At 54.1% G+C, this 25,009-nt stretch overlaps 2 protein-coding genes across 2 annotated transcripts in view; one reads left to right on the top strand and one right to left on the bottom strand.

Annotated features, from left to right (window-relative positions):
- The first annotated feature begins 94 nt into the window (after positions 1-94).
- NDUFAF8 (NADH:ubiquinone oxidoreductase complex assembly factor 8) lies at positions 95-1,387 on the top strand. Its single transcript, XM_030013212.2, has 3 exons — positions 95-249; positions 349-459; positions 540-1,387. The coding sequence occupies exons 1-3, from the start codon at positions 169-171 to the stop codon at positions 558-560; spliced, it is 213 nt and encodes a 70-aa protein (XP_029869072.1). The 5' UTR covers positions 95-168; the 3' UTR covers positions 561-1,387.
- Positions 1,388-1,490: 103 nt separating this feature from the next.
- Positions 1,491-25,009, bottom strand: part of SLC38A10 (solute carrier family 38 member 10) — a 38,601-nt gene continuing 15,082 nt past the window's right edge. The window contains exons 9-16 of the mRNA XM_030013195.2: positions 23,029-23,140; positions 22,727-22,833; positions 16,606-16,759; positions 10,036-10,206; positions 9,287-9,766; positions 8,604-8,711; positions 5,234-5,413; positions 1,491-4,893 (exon numbers count right to left, since the gene is read on the bottom strand). Coding sequence (XP_029869055.1) covers positions 3,710-4,893; positions 5,234-5,413; positions 8,604-8,711; positions 9,287-9,766; positions 10,036-10,206; positions 16,606-16,759; positions 22,727-22,833; positions 23,029-23,140 — 2,496 coding nt within the window. The 3' untranslated portion in view covers positions 1,491-3,709. The remainder of the gene's footprint in view (positions 4,894-5,233; positions 5,414-8,603; positions 8,712-9,286; positions 9,767-10,035; positions 10,207-16,605; positions 16,760-22,726; positions 22,834-23,028; positions 23,141-25,009) is intronic.

Here is a 25,009-nt window from a genome sequence, read left to right as displayed (position 1 = left end):
CGCGCTTTGATAGGCGTTCCGCTTCACCTATCGCCGAGCACAGGGGGCGGGCATCCACCGCCACCCAATACGAGGCCGAGTCTCTTCGATGAGCGGGGCGAACGGCCAATCGCGGTTGCTCCGCCATGGCGGCGCCCAGGCCGTGAGGCGACGGCGGCGGCGGCGGCGATGTCGGGCCGGGGCGTCTGGCTGCGGGCGCGGGCGCGGCTGCGGCGTTTCCCCGCGCTGCTGGCGGGCTGCGGGGAGCAGGTGGGGCCGCGGGGCGGGGAGGGGGGGGATCGGTTCCGGGGGTGGGGGCGGCCCGGTGAGCCCGGCGCCCCGCTCCGGTTCCCCTGTCGTTCCCCGCAGGCGGCTGCCTACGGCCGGTGCGTGGCCGCGGCGGCGGGCGGGACGGCGGAGCTGCGGAGGGACGTCTGCCTGGAGGAGTTCCGGGCGCTGCGGGATTGCTTCGCCCGGGCGGTAGGTCCCGGTCCCGGTCCCGGTCCCGGTCCCGGTGGCCGCCGGTGCCTCAGCCCCGCCTGAACCGCGACTCTTTGCAGGCGAAAGCGACGCCGAAGTGACCGCGGTGCCGGCCCCGGTGCCCCTCAGCCTGCGCACCGGCCTGAAGATGCTTCGGAAAAAATAATAATAAAAAAAAAAAAGCTCCAAAACACCAAAACCTCTCAAACCCGGCCCGGTTTGTCCTTAAATTACAGCATAAAGAGGCAGGTGGAGCCCCCACCCGCTGCCCCAGCACCTCGGGCCCGGGGTGGCTGCCAGGCTCGGGCAGCCACCGGCCCCCGGGGCTGCTGGAAGCCACGGCCCGGTCCTGGGTAGCCCAAAGAGGCAGCGCGGCCGAGGGACGAGGTGCCCAGGATGACAGAGCGGAGACTGAAATCCCCCCACGGCCTGGAGAGAGCAGCCCCTCGCACCCCCCCACCCCACACCTTCATCTGCGCTTCAGGGAGCCCTTTCCTCCTCTCCCTCGCTGCACTCCCAACATTCAAGACCCATTTTCCAGCTGCCGGCGAGCTCCAGCTTTGCTCAACAAGAAAATTGCCTGCAACGGCAGCAGGAACCGCAGGGGCGAGACGGACACCGGCCCCCCGGGGATGGCAGGAGCTCCGGGAACAGCTGGGTGCAGGGCGCTTTGGGATGGCAGCCCGCATCCCCGCCATCAGGTTCTGAACACTCCTGCTCTGGCAGCGGCTCTGCTGCAGCTGCTTGATCCCCTGAATGTCAAATTAGACGTTTTCCTCCCCAAGCCAGGCCCCGTGTGCGAGGGCAGCGGGAGGATCACGGTCCCCCTCCTCTTCCCCAGCAGCAGCAGCAGGGAGGAGCAAATCTCAAAAAAAGCACAAAAGCCTCTTTTTTCCTTCGGGGCGTAACTCCCTGCAGGTACAGAGCAAAGCGGACGCTGCTGCCTGCCTGGGCAGCCACAGGTCTGTGGCCAAATAAGGCTTACCGATCTTTTTTTTTTAAGTAAAAAAAAAAGAGAACGTGGGTCAAAATGCTTCAGCTTCTTTTATTGATCAGCTCAGCCTCCCCTCCGCTCTCTCCCGCCAAGCACTCCACCCCAGTACGAGCAGTCCCCGGCAAGCAGAGGCAATGTGGCTCCTGCCGGCTTCCAGCCCGGTTTAGGGTTGCCCACGGCCTGCGCCGTTCCCAGCTGCTGAGGAACATCGGGAGCATCTTTGGTCCTTTTGTGTTCACGCAGACAACTCAATGCCAACAAACTACAGGCAGGTCTGACCCTGCAGGGCAGGAGCCTGCCCTCACCCTGCCCTCACCCTGCCCTCACCCTGCCCGGGACGGCCCAGGCAGGCAGCAAAGGGCAAGAAGGGGCAGATCGGCTCCTGCTCCAGCTCCGTCTCGCTTTAGAAAGGCTGGTTGGTGCCACAGGGGACAATGTGTCCCCACCGCAGGCTTAGAGACATGCTCCGGAGCCTGCTGCCACCATCCCTGCCCCGACAGACACGTACACGGCTGCAGAGCGGCTCCAGGACTCCCAGCCGTGTTGCTTGTGCTTTAAGACAGCGTAATGGAGAAGAAGCTCACTGGTACTATGGGGGAAGTCCTGAGGGTTAAGGCCATGACAGTCACGGGGAAGTAGCGCGGGTGGTCCTCCTGAAGAAGTATGCCCAAGTCTGTGGCTGTTGCCCTGTGGCTCTGTGTCATTTTAATGAGAAATTAAGATGACATCCTTCAAGCAACAAGCACACGTCCCAGGCAGGCGGCAGCAGAGTTCCCAAGTGACCAGAACCGGTGTGACAGTCCCACGTGTCCGATAACGACCCATCCCTGGCTCTGCAAGGTCCCATCGGACACGAACTCGACGAGGCTAGTTTACCAAAGACACTTTGAGATACGGATATAAAAACCACCACAGTGATGAGGTCTGTAGACTCCAGGCTGGGAAATTTCAGCCATTCTAGTGAGAGCTTTGGGATTTGATTTCTTACATTCGCAAGTCAGGATGTAAAAACAACCAAAAAAAAAAACCAACAAAGGGATGAATCACTGTCTGGGAGCCTGAAACCAACCAGGGCTCTCATAGAAGCTCTTCCCTTCCTTGCTCATAAAATACATTTCCAGGGGTGGAGTACTGACATCTATGGATGTAAAACACAGCACAGAGGGGGGCTGGGAAGAACGCACAAAACAAACACGCTCCACCGCGTTACAGAGAGAAGAGGTAGGTATGCTTGAGCCAAGCCCCCGAGTCCGCCCTTTTAAGCCACGTCTTTTGTTCCCAAATTAGTCATCTCTTGCAGAAAAATCAAGCTGGTTTGGGAAGGGGCGGGGGGGGGGGCATTCTGCAGCCCCCGGGTTGAGCTTCATAATGCACTTTGGACAGGAGAAGTCAAGCTTGAAAGCCCAGATGAGAGTTGAGCGTCCGGGGAGGGTGGCGAGAGCAAAGCTCCGTGTTATTGCTAGTGTGTGGCCAACCAATTAAATCCCTGGGAGTAGAGGCAGCACAACAGCAGCAGTTGTGCCCGTTTAAGGCAGCGTTTCTACTAAACTAGGTTCCTAAACCACAACTATCTCCTAAACATGCAAGACTAACAGCTCCCATTTCAAGAGAAACACCAAAGCAATTGGCTAAGCTGGTCCTCAACTCATGACTTGATGCTTCTCCAGAATAAAGCCTTTCCCGAGATGTTGCGATCCCTGGTTCCCCTCCTTCCGCAGCACCAGGCCTCTGCCCTGAAGCCCCCCACAGCCTGGGCGAAGGAACCCAAGGCAGGTGCCAGGGAAGCTTTTCCAAGCAGGCGGGGGAGCCTCGGGGAAGACCACCTCGGTTCTGAAAGGAGAGTCGAGAGCCGGATGGAGAAGGCAATTTGATATGAATGAGATGTTGAAAAAGGTCCTTGAAAAGCCAGCCTGGCAGGGAACCAAGGTAGATGGCAAACTCTGAAAGCCAGAGGACAGTGGGAGCTTTTCTTTCAGGGTTGCCATCTCCTCAGCCATCGGCAGGCACACGCAGTGAGGTGCTACCATCGCAGAGACTCAAGAAGCCCACGGTCCCCTGAATGGTGCTCACGGGTCCAAGGAGATCCTGTAGGTCCAAGCACAGTGTCCAGCAAAGTGCTGCTGGCTTAGACCAACCACTGCCTGAGCAACAGTGGCCAAAAAACCAGCTGGTTAACTTGAACCTTCCCTACGGAGCTCCTCAGCCCCGTGCCTGTGGCCAACACTCGCAGCCACCCACCGAGCCCAACCACCCCGCTCACACGCTCCCGTCCGCCTGCGTCATCTGCTTGATCTGCCGGCTGTGGACCACCTGCTGAGCCCCCTCCGCAACTTGGTTTAATCGTGTCTCTAGAGCACTCCGGAGGTCGTTTACTTTCACATCTGGAAGGGGGTTCAGGCCAATTAAGACCCCCGCCCCCTGTGCAGCCTCCTCCTCCTCCTCCCCCTCCTCGGGAGGCAGCAGGTCCCGTCTCCTCCGGCGGAGGTCCAGGTCCGCCTGCAGTTTCAGGTCCCGGTTCAGTTTGACGTCGTGGTCCAGCTTCTGGTCCCCCTGGGCAGCTGCTCCTTTCTCAGACTTTTGGCCAGGAGCATTCTCAGGGCCTGGTTTCTTCTCAGCATCGTTTGAGAGACCTCCATCCCCCTGCCTCTGCTTGCTCCGCAGACCTCCCTGCGGGTCCTGGGCCATGTCCGCCACGTTCTCCCGAGGAGCTTCTTCCATTACCTCCCCTTTGCCAGCCAGGTCCCTCTGCGAGGCCTGCTGCCGTCTGCCAGCACCCTCAGCTCCCTCGGTGTCTGCACCTCTCTGACGCTCCCGTAGGTGCTGCTCGCTCTCTGCCACGTTCCTTTTACTGGAGGAGTCCAGCGCAACTGCCAGGTCTTTGGGCTCCACCTGACTCAGTGCTTTGGCTTTAAGGTCTATTCCTGAGTCTCTTTCCAGACTCTTTCCTGCTACTCCCTGAACTTTGGCAGCCCCCAGCTGTTCTCTTTGGATGGGAGCTGTAGCTACTTCCATGGCTTTCAGGGAATTCTTCTTCTCATGGACGTCTCTTCCAACTTTGGCTTCACGATCTCCTCCTAAATCCTCCGCCAAGGGCTTCTTTTCTAGGTGGTTTCTGGCAGCTGGAATGTGTTGGGCATCCCCGTGAAGGGGATCCCAGTTCTCCGCAGGATTTTTAACAGCTCTATCATTCTCCTGTGGCAGTACCTTCCACTCCTTGGGAAGAACCCCAGGAATCTCACGCCTGTGCCCAGCCTCTTCCAGCTTTCCTGCAGTCCCCCTGCGCTGCTCCACAGAGTCAGCAGGCTGCCTGCCCGGGTCCTGCGCAGGGTGCTCCAACAGCTCTTTGCTGAGCGGCTTTGCAGCAGCTTCTTGCTTAGCTCTGAGGCCCTCGTCCTCCTTGCTCTTGGAGAGAGGCACAGCGGGCTCCTGCTGCGTTTCCACTGCAGAACAAAAACCTATGTGTAAAAGCTTTTTCCTACGAGTGAGAGATTCCCTTCTTCTGCCACCATGTTCTGTACAAGAAGGGACAGGAGAAGAGATCACACTACCAATGGCCATGCAGGAGAACAAGGAGAGTCATGGGGGAGAGCGTTATCCCTGCACACAGGGAGGGGCCGGGGATCCCCACCTCGGAGGTCAGGGTCAAATACAGGAATGGCTTTTGCAGAGCGGACTCTGCCATGTGCCAAATGGACTCAGATCTCTCCTAGTCCGATTTTAAAGCTGCTTTGAACAGTGACCAGCCCTTGGAGGGGTCGCACTCTTTGGCGATGTCCTTACCTTGCTTTGGCTTCTCCTCTCCTCCCTCCTCCTGCCTCTGCTGGTGGATCTCCTTGTGCTGCTCTTCAATTACAGCCAGCAATTTGGCCTGCTGGTCAAGTAGCTGCTTCTGCTGTACCTGCTGTTCTTTGATCACCTGCAGCAGCACAGCATGATCCAGCAGTTTTGCCTGCCCCGCTTCTAGAAAAGGGAAAAAAAAGAAAGAAAAAAAAAAAATCCATGACCCAAACCCCGCACTAATCATCTCTCGGCACTGGAGGGGCTGCAGGGGCTTTCCTCGGCAGGAAGGTCCTCCTCTGCAAACGCTGCCCATTCACCAGAAGGGAGGGAAGGATGCGGCACAGCTCTGCTGCTGGCACTGATGGCAATCACGGCAGCACCGCTCCGGTGTACCTCCACCAAGGACGGCAGCCAAAAGCCCAGACTGGCTGCTCACTGCCACACGTACTAACACAGGACATTGCTCTCCCAAGATCTGGGCTGAGGGATCAAAACCAAGCTCTCATTAACTGCTCAGGGAGAGGAGCCGTGGAGAAGAGGTACAGGGGGGCAGGTCTGCTGGGGTCCCAGCGCAGGGAAGGACGAGGCAGCTGCTTGGCACAGGAGCTGGAAGAGGACAGGACTGGCAGAAGTTGGTCAAGAGTGAGGGGCTCAACTGCCCAAGCGAGATGAGTTGCTTTTAAAGCTGCCTGCGGTACCTGGGGAAGCCCCAGCGCTGCTGCAGCTCGGCTCTCAAGATCAGCCAGGCTTCTCAAACAGATGTTCTATGTGTGATGATCTATCTCCTTAACACACTGCAAAGACTTCACCCCAGCTAAACCGAGCCTGGAAAGGCCGCAGGCAGCAAACAGGTAATCCTAGGAGGAACTGGAAGAAATCGGCTAAGGTGCAGCAGTGGGAGCTGCCCTCAGAGGGGAACTACCTGCATGGTGGGATAAACCTACACAGAAACATCAACCCAACACGTGAGGTACAGTCACTGAGCTGGGTCTTTTCAGGTGGCAAGTCCTGTGTTACAGCCAGAGCGATGAGGCTGCTGTTGTCTCTTCTCCTGGCTTAGACAAGTGAAGCTCTAGCCTAGCCCACGGCAGGAAAACACCCACTGAACAACACTCCTGAAGTTTTTGGCTTTGAGCACAGTGAAAGGGCTGGGATCCCGAGCTGCAATCAACGGTTTAACGGCCGAGAACTCTCGCATGCAGCAGCGCAGGTGGTCAGTCAGGTTGAAACCACAGCGGTGCAGAAAGGCAGCCCCACCTTCCGCCGAGCCGGGCCGCCACCGCAATAAAACTGAGCTCCCCGCGTCACGTAACAGGAGGAAAGCCCTGCCCACCGGCCCTTCGCAGCCGCGAAGTCACACAAAACAGACGAGTGCATTTCGGGCCAAGCAGAAGTGACTCACGTTGATTCACTCGCTGCAAGTGACACGTCACGCACAAAATATGAGTCCCAGGTCTGCATGGAAATGTTGCTGCCTTTTCTCCGCCTGGACAGACACCCAGACGTATTGTATCTTATCTGGAGGGTATGAACCTGTGTGTTGCTTGCCTCCCACACCAGCAAGCAGCTTTCCTCCGAAACTCAAGGTGTTTCGAGACTATTATGCCTCACAGGAAATAATGTCAAAATTAATAGCCTGTAAAATGCCATTTAAATTAAAAAGGGATGCTGTCCAGGTTAATCCTTCTCCAGCATGCACTGCCTCCCCCTGTCCCGCTAATCACCCACAAGGTGATTACAGAGAAATATTTCCAGTTCACATTATGGCGCTATTAGCTGAGGGCCCCTGGAATTCCCCTTCCACTCCGTTTAAAGAAAGTTGGGCTGTGAAGGGGAATTTGGTCTTTTCAAGAGAGCAATTGACTTCTGGAGATCTGTTTATTTTTTGCACTTTGCTCAGAATAAACAATGAAAACAGAAGTCATTTCTACTATCTTGCTCTCCAAGACTGCCAGGTCCCAGCTCGGCATGGGAATGTTTGGGTTAAACACACAGCAGGCAAAGGTTTAATGCCAAATCAAAGCGTTTCACACCCAGAGCTCTGCAAACACGTGTAACTCCTGTGTTTGTGCAGCACACCTCTTCCACACAAACCAAAGGCAGCGCTATCTCCCGGCTCCTCCTTTGATCGTGGGGGAAGCAGGCTTCAGCCAGTGCTTTGGCTGGATTTTAACAGGCACTCTTCATAAAAAAAAAAAAATCTTAAATCATTATAAAATGAAAGTACGTGAGTTCACATGGCCCAGGGCAGCTACAGCCGGAGCGCTCAACAACAGTCCCGGCGAGGCAGCTGTTTGCAGAGAGCATCTACAGAGCTGCGCACCCTCCACCTTGTTCCCGTGAAGCCTTTTTACCCTTTCCACCCTCTCCCAGCCTCTGGGTACGAAGCTCAGCTCAGAGCAGAGGAGCAGAACAAACCCAGAGCACCTTTTGGTGACATCCTCGTGGGAGAGCATCCCCAGCAAGTCCCACCCCACAGAAACTCAGGTCCCTTCATCCTCCTTGAAACATGAAGAGTCCTCATAGTCCATACCCACCACTAGTTTTTTACACTCAGTTTTTGAAGTCCCATTGCAATACAGAATGGAAAGAAAATAATTAGAAAACCAAGATGTAACCACTAAAAAAAGAGGAGGGCAATACGCTCCCCAGGAGCAGAGCCTGCCCACTGCTATCGCTCATTGGACCAAACACCCATCACCTTCGGACCAGAACGAAGGTAAAGAGCCTTTTTGGACCCCATCACGCACAGGCTGTGAGTCCAAGCTCGGGCTCCAACCCCTCTTGCGAGGCAGAGGTCGAAGGCAACGAGCTCAGCCTGAGGAAGGGCTCACCGCACCAGTACCACCACCGAGGCTCCGTGGAAGGAGCAGACGGGGGCTTTGTCACCGCTCCCCCGCACGACTACGTGCCCAGGTCTCCCCATGTGCTACAGCCCGCGTCTGCCCCACGCCCCGAGGCTGTAGGGCGATGCCCACCCACCTCCCCACCGTGCTGCTGGGTCCCTCCATTTTGCACCAGCCAAACAGTTTCATTCCAGTCTCGCTCTTGCTGGGGCAGCACCGCCTGCGCTCAAGCCGCCAAAGCCGGGGAGCAGCCGGGCCCGGGTGCCAGCGTGACTCACGTCCTTGAGCAGCCCTGCCAGGGGCTGCACCGCGGAACAGCCAGCCTGCACCGCAGGCGTGAGCCCGCTGGCGACAGGCACTAATTGCTGCCGTCGCGGAGGTGACTACGGCCTAAAGCTATGTGCTGGCAAGAGCGCTGGCTGGCACGGTCCTCCCGCAGAGAGAAATCCTGCACTCACAGCCCCGGCTCCTGCGGGGAGCCCAGCGCTTTCCCCTCCCCACACACCCCGGGGACGCACGCTCACCCTCCAGCTTGCTCTCCGCGTTCTCTTGTTGCTTGTCCTCGGTGTTTCGGGCCTCCCTGGGCTCCAGCTGATCCGCTCTGTCTGGGAGGGGCAGCTCCTGCTTTTCACCTGTGGACAAACAGATCGACAGACCTTTGCAGTCAATAAGGATGCTCCAGCAGCAGATGTTCTCTAAAATGACTCCACATCGTGTTGTCCCTCCCTGCCTAAGCCAGCGCAGTTTATATTCAACCCGACGACTGCAAGGGAAGTAATAAAAAAAATATTTAACAATCTTATAGACTCGTGGCAGCGAGCCAGCGCTAACTACCTCAGCCAATTAAAATGCAAGAACGGTTCTAACTAGCTTTTAGACGGGCACTTAGCAATGTGTTACCTGTCAAGATCTCCCGGCTCCGTGTCCCCAGTGAGTTCAGAGACGCACAGGAACAGCATGGCACCTGACATTTAGTAGGCTAGCAAACAACTGTTTGACAGATATTATAGTAGCTGTCAAAGCCACCAGATTCCTCCTTCTCCCCAACAGCTGCTGAAGGGGCTGTGCATGCTCATACGCTAATCTCGTGAAATTAAAAGCGAACACTGGGATGTAGGTAGGAATAACCAAATTGCCCAGTCTCTGGGGGAGGATTACAGGCCAAGAGGAAAGTTTGTTCAGACAAGCTGCCGTGGAGGGAGCTTACCAGGGTCGCCTTCCTTCTCCAAGGACTTCGCAGCCTCCTCTGCTTTCCTGGGGAGCTGGAGCTTTGATTTCTCTCTGTCACCTGCAGCCTCAGCTTTCTTCTCACCGTCCAGCATGGCAGCTTGCGCCTTGGCTTCCAGCGCTTGTTTGTCTGGCTCCAGCTCTTTGTATGGCGGCCTGCCATCCTGCTGCACGATCACCTCCAGGACGTTCTTCGGATTCTTAACGGGCTTGTCAGTCCCTCCCTGCAGTTGGTTCTCAGCAATCGCTTCCTTCCCTTGTTTCGGGCCAAGTGCCTCTTTCTGGGGATTCAGAGCGGCTGGCTCCTCCAGTGCCGGCTTAAGCAGACCATCGTTGGCTCCTCCGGGCACAAGCTTGTTCTCATCGGATTCCTCCCGCTCCCGCCCCATGTCCACAACCACTTCGTCGTGCGGGACAGGTGGTTCATGGCGATGTGCTTCCCCCACGGGCAGGGCAATCCCTAGGGCAGACGACAGGCAGGGTTAGGGGGCTTGAGACTGATGGGAGAAAGTAACAGGCAGCAGGTTCACAGCGCACCCAGCTACCTGCTGCCCTTTTTCAGCCCTGTCTTTCCTTCCTCGTCAGGAGGCTGCATTCCTAACGAGCCTCGAGACCATCAAATACTAAATCACCTTCAGTCCACGAGATCAGAATCTTTATCTGAAATAGTCCTGCAACGTATGCCTCTCAGCTCCAAAGCTGGCACCCTTTCCCCAGGTTACTCGTTACCTTGATCAGGACGGTCAAGCTGCACTTTCTCCTCCGGCTTTCCTCTCTCCTCCTCTCTCTTGGGTACCTCCATGGGCACCTTAATTTGTGGCTGCTCCATCTCCTCTTTCTCATCCAGCAGCTTCGGTTTATCGCGGTCATCCTCCGCCTCCTCTACTGCCGGGTTCTGGTCTGCAAATGCAGGACGGTTAATTGCACGAGGTTACGCACGGCTGCATTGTCAGTCCACCGGCAGGATCAAGGCAATTGCTTTGTCTGCTGCAAACCCCCCCCCCCCCCAACACAAGCTGAACAGCTATTTTCCCTTCAGCGTTAGTACAGAGGGTTTGGGGCTTTTGTTCTGGGGTCGCTTGTTTGTTTTCCCTACAGTGGCTTTTTATGGAGCTGCTGGCACAGAAGCCCAGGCCAGGCAGCGAGGCAGGGCCGGGATGGAGCCGGCTGCCGCTGCGAGCCCATGCCGCCAGATGGTAGCATCCTCCCGGCTCCCCCACACCGGACCCCCGAGCACCGGGAGAAACCGAGGCGAGGGTCCGGCCGCAGCCCCCCATCACCCGCCTGCGCTGGCTGCGTGCCTCAAAGCGGCTCAAAACCTCTTTGATTTTTATTTTTTTTCTTCTTCTTGTGCACGAGCGTTTCCCCAGCCCTTGGAATGACGCAAGGAGGATGGGAGGGAAGGAGGGAGAAGAGCTGCACGACCCCACAGAAGTCACGAAGTTTTGAGGAGCACGATTAAAAAGGCATTAGGGGAAACTCCCGAGGGAGACGGGGGACTCTCCCCATCTCTCTCTCAAAGAGATGGGATGTTTCCGGAAGATGCATCCCAGTCAGACCAGTTACTGGGTTCAGCGCTGGAGTAACCACGTGGAATTCGTGGCACGTCCCACAGGATGGGAACGGTCCCTTCCGACCCCAGGGTGGCAGAAGACAACCCACACGGCGCGAACAGGGAGTGAACTCTTCCTTAGAAGAGCAGCAGAGGAGGAAATCTAATTGTTTCCCAGCACTAAAGTTGTTCTGCAGATTTTTTTCCATCCAACAAACACTGAAAAAAAAAAAAAAAAATCTATCTTCTGTAACCAAAAAAAAAATTCCCAACTCTTCCCCCCATTTGCCCTCCCCCATGCGATTTCCTTTGGGGAATTAATTCTATAAACATCTTTCAATTTTCTCCTCCCCCTCCGCAGGGCTGGTGCGATTTATTACAAGATGAACTCATGGGAAAGAAGAGATTGCCACAACTTCAGCTGCGTGGGCCTTACCCAAGTTGGGGGGAAAAAAAACCCAACGAAATAAGTACAAAATCCTGGCCCAGAGGGATCCGTGCCAGAAGGACCCAGCGCCTCTCCAGAAACCTGGACTCTCTGGCCCAGAGCTCTGCACCCAGTTGAAGGGACGCGCGCTGGGGCTGGCCGGCTTTCAAAGTTTCTTTGGTTCGGGAATGACGGTGGGAGGGGAAAAGGACTCAGATTTTCTGAGAAATTCGAGTCTAGTACCCAAGGGTCCCTCTCTCCATTGAGGGACTTCCCAGGGTTCAGCAAGTCAGGGCAGGACACTCCTCCTTTCAGGAAAAAATGGACTGCAGGAACCAGTGCCCAGCCCTGGACGGGGGCCCTGGGAAGCAGGAGGCTGAGGCCGGGGAGGGGAGTGCTCGGCACGGCTGCGGATGTTCCCAGCTAAATTCTGGCCTCGCAGCAAAAAATTATTTACTCTATTGGAGTAAAGTTTGTCGTTAATTGGTTCATGAAGCCGGGAGATGGCTGCATTTGGAGAAGGCTGTGGTGCATCTGAAACCAGAGGATCCAGGGAACCTCAACATGGGCAGAGCCGTTCCCACGGCAGAAGGGAATGACGACCCGAGGCAGCCGTGCAGCAAGATGATGTTCAAGAGGGGAAATAAAAAGGAAGAGTGGGGGGGAAGCTCTCCACGCAAGTGGGAAATGGAGGAGTTAAAACCCGAACTACCCCCATGTGCACAGCAGGGTTTGGCCAGAGGACCCTGCAGCAGGTGAAACCCCCCGCGGGTCCGGGACACAACCGAGGGGCTGGGGGAGACCCGCTGCTGGCAGAAGCGTCAATCGTAAATCAAGAGGCAGAGGCATGTTCCCTGTTCTGCAAACAATGCAAGAAAAGACCAAAACACAAACAAAACACAAACAAAAATAAAAGTCTCCACGCCATAATAAGACAAAGTTGCCTCTAAGCCGTCATTTGCTCAGCAGGAAACAAAATTAAGTTCATCATCAGGGCGTGAATTAACGACCTCTCACACTGCATGGAAATCTATAAGGGGCTATATGTGGTTTGCAGAGAACAATTTTGCTCAGGATGTGTAATAATCGCTCTAACTGTCTAGTCGCCCTCCAGGTCCCTTTGGAGAGCGTTACAGTAATGCTGCGCCTCTTAATGTTTTATGAGTGGCGTTGGACTTTACAGGCAAGGGCTGAGAGGCTGTAAAAGCTTTTTGGCTTACAACAACAGGACCTGGGCGTTAGGCAGCACCAGGAGGGTTTGCTTTGCCTCGGCACAGCCCCTGCTGCCGGCGGGTCCTGTCGAGCCGCCCCGGCTCACGATGCTCTTCAGCAGCTCCGCTCACACGCGCGGGGCGGCGAAGGGAAGCCAGGGCTTTCTGCAACTGATTTGTGTGTGTGCGTGCGCGCGCGTATGTGTTGTGGTTTGCCAACAGCCTCTCTAGGCTGCAATAAAATTTCATGATTAGCAACCTAAAAGCTTCCCTTCCCCCCTCCCCGCTCCTGGTTTGGATAGTAGCAACAGTCCCAGAAAGGCATTAAATCCCTCCTCACACGGTTTTCCTATCGCTCTCGTCCACCGCAGCAATGACTGTAGCTGAAAGCTGGGTCCACGCAGCCTGCTCTCAGCAGAGGCAGCGAGACGGGCCCCGCTGCGCTCCCCTTGAGCCGAGGGGGATCCGGCAAAGGGGACCGGTGGAGCCCCGGGGACAGCACAGGGAGCTCAGGGACACACCACCCTCTCGGTGCCGCTGAGCGATGCCCGGAGCATCGGCCAAGAGCTGACGAGGGACATGGGGTTCAGGATCTGCTCGTGCCGGTCCAGCTCCAGACTCGCTTAAATCGCTTTCAGCGCAGTGAAATGGAACAAGATCCAAGAGCTCGTGCTAAGGAAAACGAAGAACAAGCGGGGCAGAGGGATGGGGGAAAACCGCTGCCCTCAAATATGCCGAGCAGCCCTGCACGCCCGAGCAGGACAGGGACAAGCCCTCCCCAGGGAGCCCCACGCAGCCCCCCCGGCCCCAGCTGTGCCTCCAGGAACCCCCCTCCCCCTGAAACGGTTACAGATTTCACAAGGTTATCGAATGGCATCACTGAAATTAGTTCACAGTTGTCTCCTGACGCACCAGCAGTAAAAACGAACCCAAATTACAAGAGGCTGATAGTTCCTTTTCTGTGTCACAGGCACTATTAAAAGCTCGCTCGCACAAAGCACCAGGGAGAGCTGCAGCAGAGTCAAGCTGTTCCTGCAGCTATTAGGAGCTGTGCATAATCCACGTTTCACACATGTTCGGGGCTGCTCTGGCTAATAACGCCTGCAGGGACGCAGCCTGCGGCCAGGCAGGTCTCTTTTTCGGGGGCAAACGCGCAGATGCAGCGCAGGGACAGCGAAGCCCTCGGTATCGTGCCTTTGCAGCTCACCGGCAGCCAGCGGAGAAGCTGAACACAGACCCAAGTTTCACCCAAGTCCATATAATGCAGACCACCACATCCAGGAGGACACATGGGATGGATGGAGAAGGGTCCCCAGCATGCCGGCTCCCAGGAGCGCCGGGGAAAGGGCGCTCTTACATAAGGAGCGTGAATCAGGTCTTTGTTACCCGATATTGCACAACGCCAGAGAAAGAAAATGAAACAGCAATGATCAAGTAAGGAGCTGAAAAATATTACAAAATCTTAATCCACCCCATGAGACCCTCTAGGGTGCTTTCAAATACAGAGAGAAATTGCCTAATTAGCTTTTTTTTTTTTTTTTAAATGGATAATTGCCTTCATGAGCTTTCACAGGCAGCTTAGCAACCTTTTAACATACGCGCACACGCTGCATGGAGCAGTAGAACGTTTCTGAAAGGGGTTTTATACCTTTCCCGAAGAGCTGCTGACAGTAAACCTCAAGCAATACAGGCAGGGGCTGTAATGGGCACTTGGGTGTCGTTAGTAAAAACACTATTCAGAGTTTGCTGGTCAATACGTGTTCACATAAAAGGGCAATGTTCTAATATTCATAATCCCAGGGCCCACAGGGCAGGGTTTTAATGAAAGTCTGTACAGTTCTGGTCTCCGTAACATCAAAGAGGCCAATAAAACTCCTCTCACATGCTGACAGGCAAAAGTCAGACAGTGAAGGCAGGACTGGGAAAAGGCCCCGCGCAGCCCCCAGCTTTGCCTCGGCCAGGCAGCTCCCGGCCCAGGGCAGGGGGGGTGCAGGGAAGGGACGCGGCAGCTCCCTCCACCCGGGGAAGGAGCCGAGCACCCACCACTGGTGCCTGGGGAGAAGCCGCGTGTTTCTGCTAAAGCCCAGCGCAAGGAATACGAACCAGATGTGCGCCGGCGAGGGCACCCAGGTGATGCGGGGCAGCCCGCATCCTGCGCTCCCCTTGAATGACAGGATGCAGCTGCTGCAGTGTTTTCCAGGCTGCAGGCTCCTGCCTCTGCAAAACAAGCGGGGTGAGGACGAGGGGGGAGCCGCGGGCCGGGGGATGAAGGGCACCATTTAATGCCTCTCATTGCTAGTCAAGCCGACATCCTGCAGAGGCACAGGGAGGCACGGATCCAAGGCACGGGGCGGTTCGCAGCAGCGGCTCTCCCGGGGGCAGCCCCACGTCCACCCATCACCACTTCCCCAGCGCCGGCCGCCCTGCGAGTCCTTGTCCCCCCTTCCTCCGCCCGGCTCCATCTCCCTCCGTGCCATCCCGCTTCCTCCTCCCACGGAATGGAGCACCCAGGCCAGACTCCGCTCCCCAGGGCAGAGCCAGCAGCCCCCCCGCTATGAAAGGGACCACGTTGGACTCGGAGGGCAGCTGAGCTTTCCCAGGGCAGACGCTCGTCAGCGCATTAGGAGCTGCACAGCTCCTCCCTGGGAAGTTTACGAACCAAGAGCACTAAAACCGCCTTCCTCCCAGGTAGGATTATTTAATCCAGCAGCAAGTACCACGCAATAAGGGCTAATGCCGACGAGCTCTGGGCACACGCGGTGGGTACGGCAGGGCGACCGACGAGTCGCTGCGCTACGTGATGATTAGACGCAGGCGTCCTGCTCTGCCGCCCCGGTTCACGCGGAGAAGTGGAGAAGAGATTTAGCAAACTCCAGCGGACACCATCTTTTATGGGACTTTTTTTATTTTCCCAGTCACAAGAACACGTGTCATTAACGACTCCTCCTGAAACAAGCAGCTGTTCTTTGGCCATTACTGCTCCAAAATTAACCAAGACGGAAGAATTCAATTGCATCCCTCCTCCCAGCCCTGCTGAGTGTGCTCGATTAAGGGATTGAGAGCATCTTTTGCTCAGAGTTCACGGGCATCCTAGTGCCTGAGAAGGCATGCACGCCTTGGGTAAACCAGGAGCACAAACGCATAAAACTCCACCGCTGCCAGGGACGAAGCAACCCAGGAGTGAATGTTATCGGCGGCAGCACCGGTGTCTCGGAGACACTCAAAGCTGCTCGGCAGGAACACAGCCAACAACCAGGAGGGAGGATAATCTCCAGAAGAGACAGCCCCTTTCTCCCTTCCGTTCTCAATCTCTGCGAGGATATTTCAAGGCCCCCAAAGAACAAAAAAAAAAAAAAAACAAACACGAGCAGAACCAAACAAAAATAAAATAAAGAAACAGGACACAGCCACAGATGAGGGGCAGCACAGGGTCACACGACACCTGCTAGCGATGGCCTTGCAAGGCAAGCCTGCAGCTGGGGAAGGGAGGGATCGGCCGTAATTCTATCAACGGCCACAGTAAACAAATAATAAATAACGTGAACCAGTAAACAAAGCTGAGGCATAATCACAGGCTTTGTCAGAGCTAAAACCGAATCCAAATTTATATCCTCACAACCAAAAAAAGTCAGTGCCCATAAATTTACATACCTTTGAGCGCAATGAATGGCTTGTTATTGGAACCACGGACAATGCGCTGGCAGAAATGGTGAAAGCAGCCCTGTTTGGCCACTCACACCCCTCATACAGGTGGCCAGCACAGAACCATCACTGGGCTGTGCTCACAGAGCTGCGTTTATTACTCCAAATGGGAAGACCTGTGCTCTGGCCTTACAGAGGACCCCAGCCCCGCACCCTACCTTTCCTTTCCCTTCCCAAAAGAACAACTCCCACAAGGTACCATTGGAGCTTGCACCAGGCTTTTGCAGAAGGCAAAACTGCAGGCTTTCTTGGGAAAAGTCCCCAGGATGCTGTCTAGATGCACAGAGCTGCCTGGAAATGACTCTGCTTCCACCACGCTTTTTAAAAAAAAAATTTTTTTTTTTTTTTTTTTTTAAGAGGTGGAGCTGGGAGCAGGGCTGGGAAGCACAACTCAAGCAGACACATACCTGGGATTTTGACCGAATCCTGGTCAATTCTGTTCTCCTCTCTGTCCAGGTGCTCCAAGCCCACCACTTCTGTCTTCACAGGGGCGTCCTCCGTTGCAGACAAGGTGGTATACGTACTGATAACCAGTATTCCGAGGCCAATCCACAGTATAATCTGCACAACATGCCAGAGCTTCAGTTAGCACAGCAAAACAAACAGGACTGCTCTGTACAGCATTCTTCATGCAAACAGTGTCTCCAAACAATTCAAAGCTCAGTGCAATTACACATGTCAATAAGAGAGAGAAAAGGAGAGAAATTTAAGAGGCAAACGAGAAAAAACAGTAGCTTTTGGCCGTGCTTTGTGTTTGGATGTAGAGACATACCAATGAGAGTTTCAGATGCTGGAAGCTGTTGAAAAGGCAACTCCTGTATCAGAACGGCTCAAAGGCAAGTGGACAGGATGTAAGGATAGAAAAAAAATGCATGTGGCAGACATGAGTCCAGCTGCAAAGACTCATTCCCTGCTATTTCCAGCAGCTACATTAGAACACCATGAAATCAGGTCTGGCTGAGATCTAGGGAGCAGTTTAGAAATTCTTATCTTTGAAAGCAAGAATAAGATGTCCACACACAAGTCTTGGTGGCCAGTGCTCAAGAAGCTGATAACAAGTAACTCACAGATTTCCAGAAAGCTGGGACCAAATAGAATAAAAATAAAGACAGAATCTGGATCCTGTGGAGGGAAGGGCTCTATGAATTTCTCTAGCTCAAAAAGGAGAAAGTGACCACCACCAAAAAGAACATTTCTACAGCTTATAATCTAATGATAAATTGATCTAAAGGGATCTGATTCCACATGAGCCATAAGAAAGAATAAAAAAACCTCTCTGCACAGAAAAAAAAATATCTCTGGGAACACTAGCCATTCACGGGGTAACTCAAGAAGGACAAGCAAAACGATGCGCAACAGCAACAGGGGCAGAGGAACGTGTTCGGTGCCAGGGCTGCCAAACGCCTGCCTGCTCCTCAAGACGAGAGCGGAACCAGTTCAAAGAGCTGAGCGGATGGATTGCTGGCTCACAACACTGACTGGCGAGATTTAATTAAACTCTAATATATTATTTTTACCTAGTTAATCACTGCAATTGTCACAGTAAGGGCTTCTCATGGAACCTAGTTTGCATGTCAACGCATCAACGGCGCTGTGAACAACTGGTAGGAGAAAGTTGGTGAGAGTTTGTGCTGAAGGAAGCAGGCAAAGAAGCGGCACTCTGCTAGAAACACGGGTCTCCCCGCAAACTCCTCTTCACAACAGACCATGGAAGCAACAGGACCCATCATATGCAAAACAGAAAATGCCTCTGCAATGCTGGGAAGCTGAAAGTTTGCAGCAAATTGGTATTTATGATGCAGCAACTCCCCCCCCTCTTTCCCACTCCTGTTGTGTGCATGCTGACTGCAGGCTGCTGGGGAGAGGACACCACTTTTTCCACCACGTGCCTAAAAACAACTTGCTACGTACGCTTCACGAGGCAATCGTATGCAAGTCTCAGTCTGCGAAGGAAAAATGCTGCTTTGGTACACAATCCTGTTGCTGTCCAGTAGGAACCACACAAGCCGCCTTGCCCCTTTGCAGAGCGGTGTAACACCCAGAGTACTGGTGATTCTGCCTTGGGCTGTCATACCAGCTCACGAGAGGACCACATCCTGCAGGATTCATTCTCTTCCCTCAGAATCCTTACCCTGCAGTATTTACGTCATGATTCACAAAAAGCACAACAAAGGGATGCTACTCAGTATGAGGAAAACCAGGAATAGCCACAGGGGAGCATTGCTATAACTGGAAGCTGCCAGAGGGAGAAAACTGAAAATAAAGGGGAAAAGTGAAATTGAAAGGAGAAGTTTAAAAGTTGGCACCTCCAGGGGAAGGAGGAGAGGCTAATGCTTTCCTCTCCCCTTCGGGCCCAGGAGACCCCGTTCTCAGCACACCCCTGCAGACAGACAGACGCCTTCAGAAGGAAAAGGCTGGCAGGATGCAAAGCAGCTCTGGACAAGGGGTGAGCAATGTGGCCAGGGAGCAGAGGCCAGACCTTAAGAGATGTTGCAAAGGAAACAGAAGTAAAATCTGCTCCCTGCCTTGCCGTGTGGGTGCACAAAGAGCAGATATCCTGCCACCCCACTCAGGCCAAAAGCAGAGTCAGCAGGTCCCTGCCACTGCTGCCCTCGGCTTGGAGCTCGTCCACTTCCTCCCCTCACACAATCTACAGCCCCGGCAGAAATGCATTTTGCAACTGGAAGGCTGTTCTGGCATCTTCCAGAAACAACAGCGGAGAGGAAGAACGTTTCCACAAAGAGGATCTATTCTGGTGCCACAGGAACTAGGAGCAACGTGGGAGAGAAGGGAACTGTAGGAAACGACTGAAAACATTAAATGTTCTAAAAGGATTTTTGTTGTTTCTTATCTTAGTGGGGAACCATGGGCTTGAATGCCTTGGATTCAAACCCCTTTGATTGTTTAACATTTGGAGTTCATCTGTGAGCTTCCCAGAGCAGCGGGTACGGGCACACATGGCAGCCCATGAAAAGTCCACAGGCTGGGCTGTCCACGAACCAGCAGCCATCCCTCACCTTCAGCTCCCCCCTGTCAGCACGCCTCCTCCTCACCTACCCCATCAACAACAGAAGACCAAAATAGAGGTCCATGATTTGGCTTAATTCCATGGAGATACTTATGACATGGAAAACCAGGCAGTTTGTACTCAAGGGACCACCAAGGCTAATCTGACAATTGAAGGAAGAGGAACGTGGGGTGCAAGGACCTGGTGTCTTGAGGAACCAAACACAGGCAGAGGAGCCACCTAATTCCAAAGCATCCAGCTGAAGAGCTGAGAACCTGGAGCAAGGAGAGGGACAACACTGCAGAGCAGTTACAAGCCAGCATCTGGTGCCACAGGAAGGATCTCCCCCACATCTCTGAAAAGCGAACCCCAGGAGAGCCGGGATCCTTCTCCAGAAGCACCTCTCAACGTGGACATGGCAAGGGGATGTGCAAACCCCTCTGGCTGCAGCCTCCTCCAACAGGCAGGTCAGCAAGGCAAGGGCCTGTCTCCCGAGAGGAGCGCTCTGAGCACGGACGGGAATTCAGGAGAGGAAGTTTACGCGGCCGTTTCCTCTGCTGGTCGCTTTCCCTCGGCCGTCCTTCCTCCCAGAAGATAAGTCGAACTTTGTACAGAAGTGTCATTAGCTCAGACCATCTCCTCTAACCACGCCTGAGCCATCAGTGGGAAGCAAAAAAACTGCATTTGTGTAGAGTGACGACATCCTCCAAACTGTGCTGTTTTGGACACCGAGCGTTTGGAGGGACAGAGTCATGGCGAAGGAATGCAGAGCCCCGGTCACTGCCGGGTTCCTCCGCTGCGCTGCGACAGAGATGCTGCGCTTGAAGGGCTATACCGACCGAAAGCGCCTGCGGTGAAGGTGTGCTGGCTGCCACACTACCAGGGGAGGGCAGAGGGGAATTTCTTTTCCATCCGCACAGGAGCGAGACCGAGGGGTCATTTCCTGACCTCGAGCAGCCTCTCTGCAGCTCCTCTTCCCCAACTGGGACAACAGCAACTCCAGCCTCCCTAGGAGGGGCCTCTCGGACAGGCTTGTGTCAACACTGGGAAGCCAACACCTTCCTGTTAGAAGTTAAACACTCTGTTTACAGACCTTAACGCGACCTTCAGCAGCACTCTGCCAAACCTCATGCTGTCCTGTCCCGTCCCCCTGCCCCGCTCAAGGCTCCCAGAGGGCAGCAGGACAGAGACCTGCACCTTTACAGGAACACACTTGATGCTTAACCACAAAAAAGGGAACGCTCTCTCCAATTTATTCACAGCGCTGCACGCCTGACTTCAAGCTTTTTAACTCCTCTGTTACCTGATCATCTTTGCAACACAGCAAGCCTTTCAACCAAGCCACCCCCCAGCCTAGCTCAAGCTGCTGTCCCCAGCCCCGGCCAGCTGACCAGTGGCTGCGATAATTAACTCACTGGCAGAAGCCACTAGTGCTCTTTGCTAGCCAGCAAACATCTGGGATTGCCCATATCCCTCCCCCTGGAACCCTCTTCACTCCTCCTAGTGCAACTTCCCCGTTTTGTAGCCTCAGCTTGCACCATCTCCCCAGCTCGGTAAATCTGAACTTCCTATCTCACCAGCCCGGTAAGCTGCCTGTGAAAATTAACTCTATCCCAGCCGAACCCAGGACAGCTGCCCAAGACAGGACTTTGCTGGATGCCCGAGGCAGCCCAATAAAAGCAGCCAGTTCTCAGCAGCAGCACCACAAGAGTCAAGATAATTCAGGCAAGCGTAAGAGCTGGCGTTGAGAAGGTCTGCTGCTTTGGGAGAAAGCTAAAGATGGTGGAGGGAGGGAGAACATACATGTACAGTATTCAGACAGGGAAAAGCAGGGAGGGACAGCTATGCCCAGGGCTGGCTCCTTCTCCCCCTTGACTGCCACTTTTCACAGGAGCATATTTTGATGGAGTGGAGCGCCTGATCAAAGAAAAGCAGGAATGAAGGAGGAGACCAAAGACAGAGCTTCAGGGAAAGAATAAATGAGTCTTTGCAGAAGACCTGGAGGAACGAGGAGAGGGTGGACTCAGAATTCAGCTCCAGAGTGGAGGCGGGGAGGTGCTCTGCAGCCCAGCGTGTTTCTGAAGGCAGGTGTGCCCTTTCTGCAGCACTTCAGAGCATCGGTCAAAGCAAGTATGCAAACTTGACAGGTGATGGATCATTCAAGAGAAGGCTGGACAGCTTGCTACCAGCCCCTTGAAATGCCAGGGTAACCTGGGGGCTGATGCTTTAGATAAGCCCTTACTTCTTTGCGGGGATTTCTGCAGGACCAACATCTTCACCAGCCTTGTGACCAGTGTTTCAGGTCAAGCATTGTGAGGGCCCCAGTGTTCAACACTAGGCAGCTGACAGTCGCCTCTGGGCAGCCAGTCTAAGAGCTCAGCACATCCTAAGTGCAGTTTCAAGGCACTGCAGAGAAACGTTCTGGCTCAGCCGGAATAGAAAGCAATTCTTGAAAGTGCTCTTTGTTTCCCTGAAAAATCCAGGCTGGCATTCAGACTCCTGCTTGGGGTTTCAGTCAAAGAAGTTAGGACCAAAGTGTCAGAATTCAGAGTGAAAGCTGGAAAGTTGGACTATTTCCTTGTGTCAGAGAAAGCATGGGGAAATAAAAAAATACACCCTGCTTAAAAACTTCATGTACGTTTGCAAACCCACAAGTCATTAAACACAGAAAAAGCCATTAGTTCTGTAGGACCCACAAAAATGTCGTGCTCTCCCCCTGCTGACTCTGCAGTTTGCCGAAAACCTTATTCCCAGCCCAGCACTGTCGTGACTGGTAATGCTGGGGCAGAGGCCTGCTAAAAGGCAGTGGATTAAGTTATTGTTAGAAAAAAACAAAACATGTTAATTTCAGCCCCACAAAAGCACAGTATTTGCAGAAGCAGAGAGATCAAGCCCAGCAAAGAGCCACTTTGTTTCAGTCCCGGAGGAGGCCAATTCAAACTGGAGCAAGAGGAAAAGCTAAACTTCTAACAGCCTCTGAATGACCCCAATTTTTTAAAAATCAATTCCTGGAGCAACACCTCTATGTGTGTGTTCCTTTTTATTATTATTTTGGTTGAAACCAGAAAGCTGAGGGTCAGCAGCAAGAACCGCATCGCTGAGAAACCCTGTTTATTTTACCCAGCCCAGGCAGGTTGGGATGTAAGGCCTGTTAAGGTTTTATAGGCTGCCTGGATTTCCCATTCTGCAGATACAGAACCTGAAGCTCACCAGAAGGCAGACTGGAAGCAGCATTTTATGCACCAAATGGATGCTTCACTTGCTGCTAGAGGGACAAAAAGAGCTGGTGTTCCAGCACGGGGCAGGCCATGCACTGGGCCAGCACCTCCTCTGCTGCTGTCTGCATGTCCATCAGTGATGCTACTCAGAGCAGCTGACCAGAACAGCTCCCACCTGTACTGGGCAAACTGGAGAGGGCAGCTGGAGGAGATGCCAAGCAGTTTCTCCACTTCAGCCAAATTAACTACGTTCCCAGGCTCTGAAGAGGGCTTAGGGGGATGTCAAGCAGCATCAGCACTGACCTGTGAACAAAGTGCATTCTTGTGGATCTTCTTGTAAATAAGAGCTGGGCAGATAAAACAAATGAGGCTTCCCATCGTCGCACCTGTCAGGCCCAGGACTGTTTCCACTGGCAAAGAATAAGAGAAGTCAGCAAAGGTCCCTTCCAGGACTGCCAGAGCAGCAGCACATGGCAGCTGTCTGAGCCCCCAGGCAGGCTGGGGTGCGAGCCCAGAGAGCCTGGCCATCCAACCCAGAAAAGCAAATAAAAGAGACCAGAGAAAATAGTCAAGCAACCAGCCCTTGCCCCCAACTCCTCACTCACCATTCGGGATCATGATGCCTCCTATCATGGTTCCAAACACAACAGCCAGCGTCAGGGCTTTGAACCGAAGCGGGGGCATATAACCCCCAGCAGCAAAGGTGCCATCTTTTTGCTGGAAGAGAAAGGGCAGGAGGGGGAGAATGAGTTTAGCTCCTGTATCACAACCCCACAGTTCCTAAGCAATTACTCCAGCAGCTTTGTCACCTCCACACTATGGTCCCCACAGAGGTGAATGCTAGGGGGGGCAGTTAGATGTGGTTGAGCAGTTTTAATATGCAACTGCATTTGAACCTTCAAAACAAGAGCAACGGAGGGGGCACAGAGCCAGAGCTGCTGTTTCCATCCTGTCCCAAACGTGAACCGTGCAGCTGTATCCCAGCGCCTGTGCCAGTGCTGCAGCCCCCCCGGCCTCGGCGAGCAGCCCCAACGCCAAGGGCATGAGAAAGAAGTGCAGCTGAGAAGGCAGGAGGGAGAATGATCACAGGGGGAAGAGTTCTGGTTTTGCTATGGCAAGGTGTCCCCTAACATCTCCGGGAACAGGGCTATTCTCACTGTGTTACAACACATGTACCAGCTCCTCCGACTTGACAGAAGACACCCCAGCTAGATGGCAGAGAGGAGGATCAGTGCTGCTGAGGAGCTGCTGATACTGGAGGGTTTCCAGATGCCCTCCGCTTCCCATCCCCACCCTCCGAGCGGGAGGTGCGGAAGGCAGAGGTGCCAGCGAACCCACATGCCCGGGAGAACCAGCGGGTCCCTGCTCTCCTGGCTGCACAGATGGAAGAGGAACGCAAAGTGACACGTTCAGAGCCGAAAGAGCAACAAGCTGAGCCCAGGCGAGAACCAAAGTCTTCCCAAGCGTTTCCAGCGCTTACTCCTCTGCACCCGCTGGCTTTCACCGATCGTCTTCCCCCATCCTCAGGCCCTCCCGACGTGAGAAAAGAGCTTGGGGCTTCTCACAGGCAGAAGTGGCAGGATTTAGAGCTATAAATTGCTCAAGTTTTATTTCCTGCCCTAAGAGGTTTCTATTTATGCAGATACACAAAGGCCTCAGAACATTCCCACAATCTCTTACTGTTATTTACTGAATACCATCGGCATGCTTAGTGCCGTACAATACACAGAGGAGAACACGCTACTGCCACAAGGGACTTACAGTCTAAATCAGACAGACCAACTATAGTCACAAAGGCTGTCTGAAGATCTGACCCTGGGAAAGGTGAACGTGTGGGAGAGGGCTGTATTCCACCGCATGCTTCTGCACCAGACCGGCACCAAACAGCCAGGGGAGGCACTGGAGGAAGGGGACATCTGAACCCGGAGGGGAGAAGGCTGCTCAGGGGACTATTGACAAAGGTGCAAGGATAAGAATAATAATAAAAGAGCAGAAATGAGCAGGCACACACAGAAGCAAGAAGAAATGAGGCTGGGCTGGGCTCTGAGGCCAGGAACAGAAGCTTGAGCTAAATGCAAAGCAAGATCGAGCTGGCCAGCAAAAGGATGCCAGCTGGAGCAGCAGGAAATAAGGAGGCTCCTCTGTTTCCAAAAGCACATTTCTCTCTCTTTCTGAGGGGGAGAACCACCTCAGCTCTGAACTGTGTAACACTTCTGCGCGAGAGCTGAAATCCCCAGCGGAGCAGGGAAGTAGCAGCCACGGGACCCAGGGTGCAGCACAGCGATAGCAGGCTTCAGGCTCGCAACTCCAGCACTTCTGCCCACAAAATTCCTCTGCAGAGAGGACAAGAAACTCAAAGTACCAGAGATTAATCATTCTGCAGAGCAGGATTTACAGACTGCCACAGGCCTCCTGCTGCACCGTTACCACACACCAGGCACTTATAATTTCACTGTCAGTTGGGGTTTGTCCCTCTGGATAGCGAGTACCTACCACGAGTCAGAAACATGCAGTTGTCAATGGAGTCTCACAGAACCAAGGCACATTTGTAGCCCAGGTCGGCAGCCAGCAGCAGAAGCCAAAGAG

The sequence above is a fragment of the Aquila chrysaetos genome, chromosome 5 (assembly GCF_900496995.4).
Source record: "Aquila chrysaetos chrysaetos chromosome 5, bAquChr1.4, whole genome shotgun sequence".
NCBI lineage: Eukaryota > Metazoa > Chordata > Aves > Accipitriformes > Accipitridae > Aquila > Aquila chrysaetos.
Note: the sequence above shows the minus strand (reverse complement) of the source record. Positions and strands in the feature narration are given on the sequence as shown.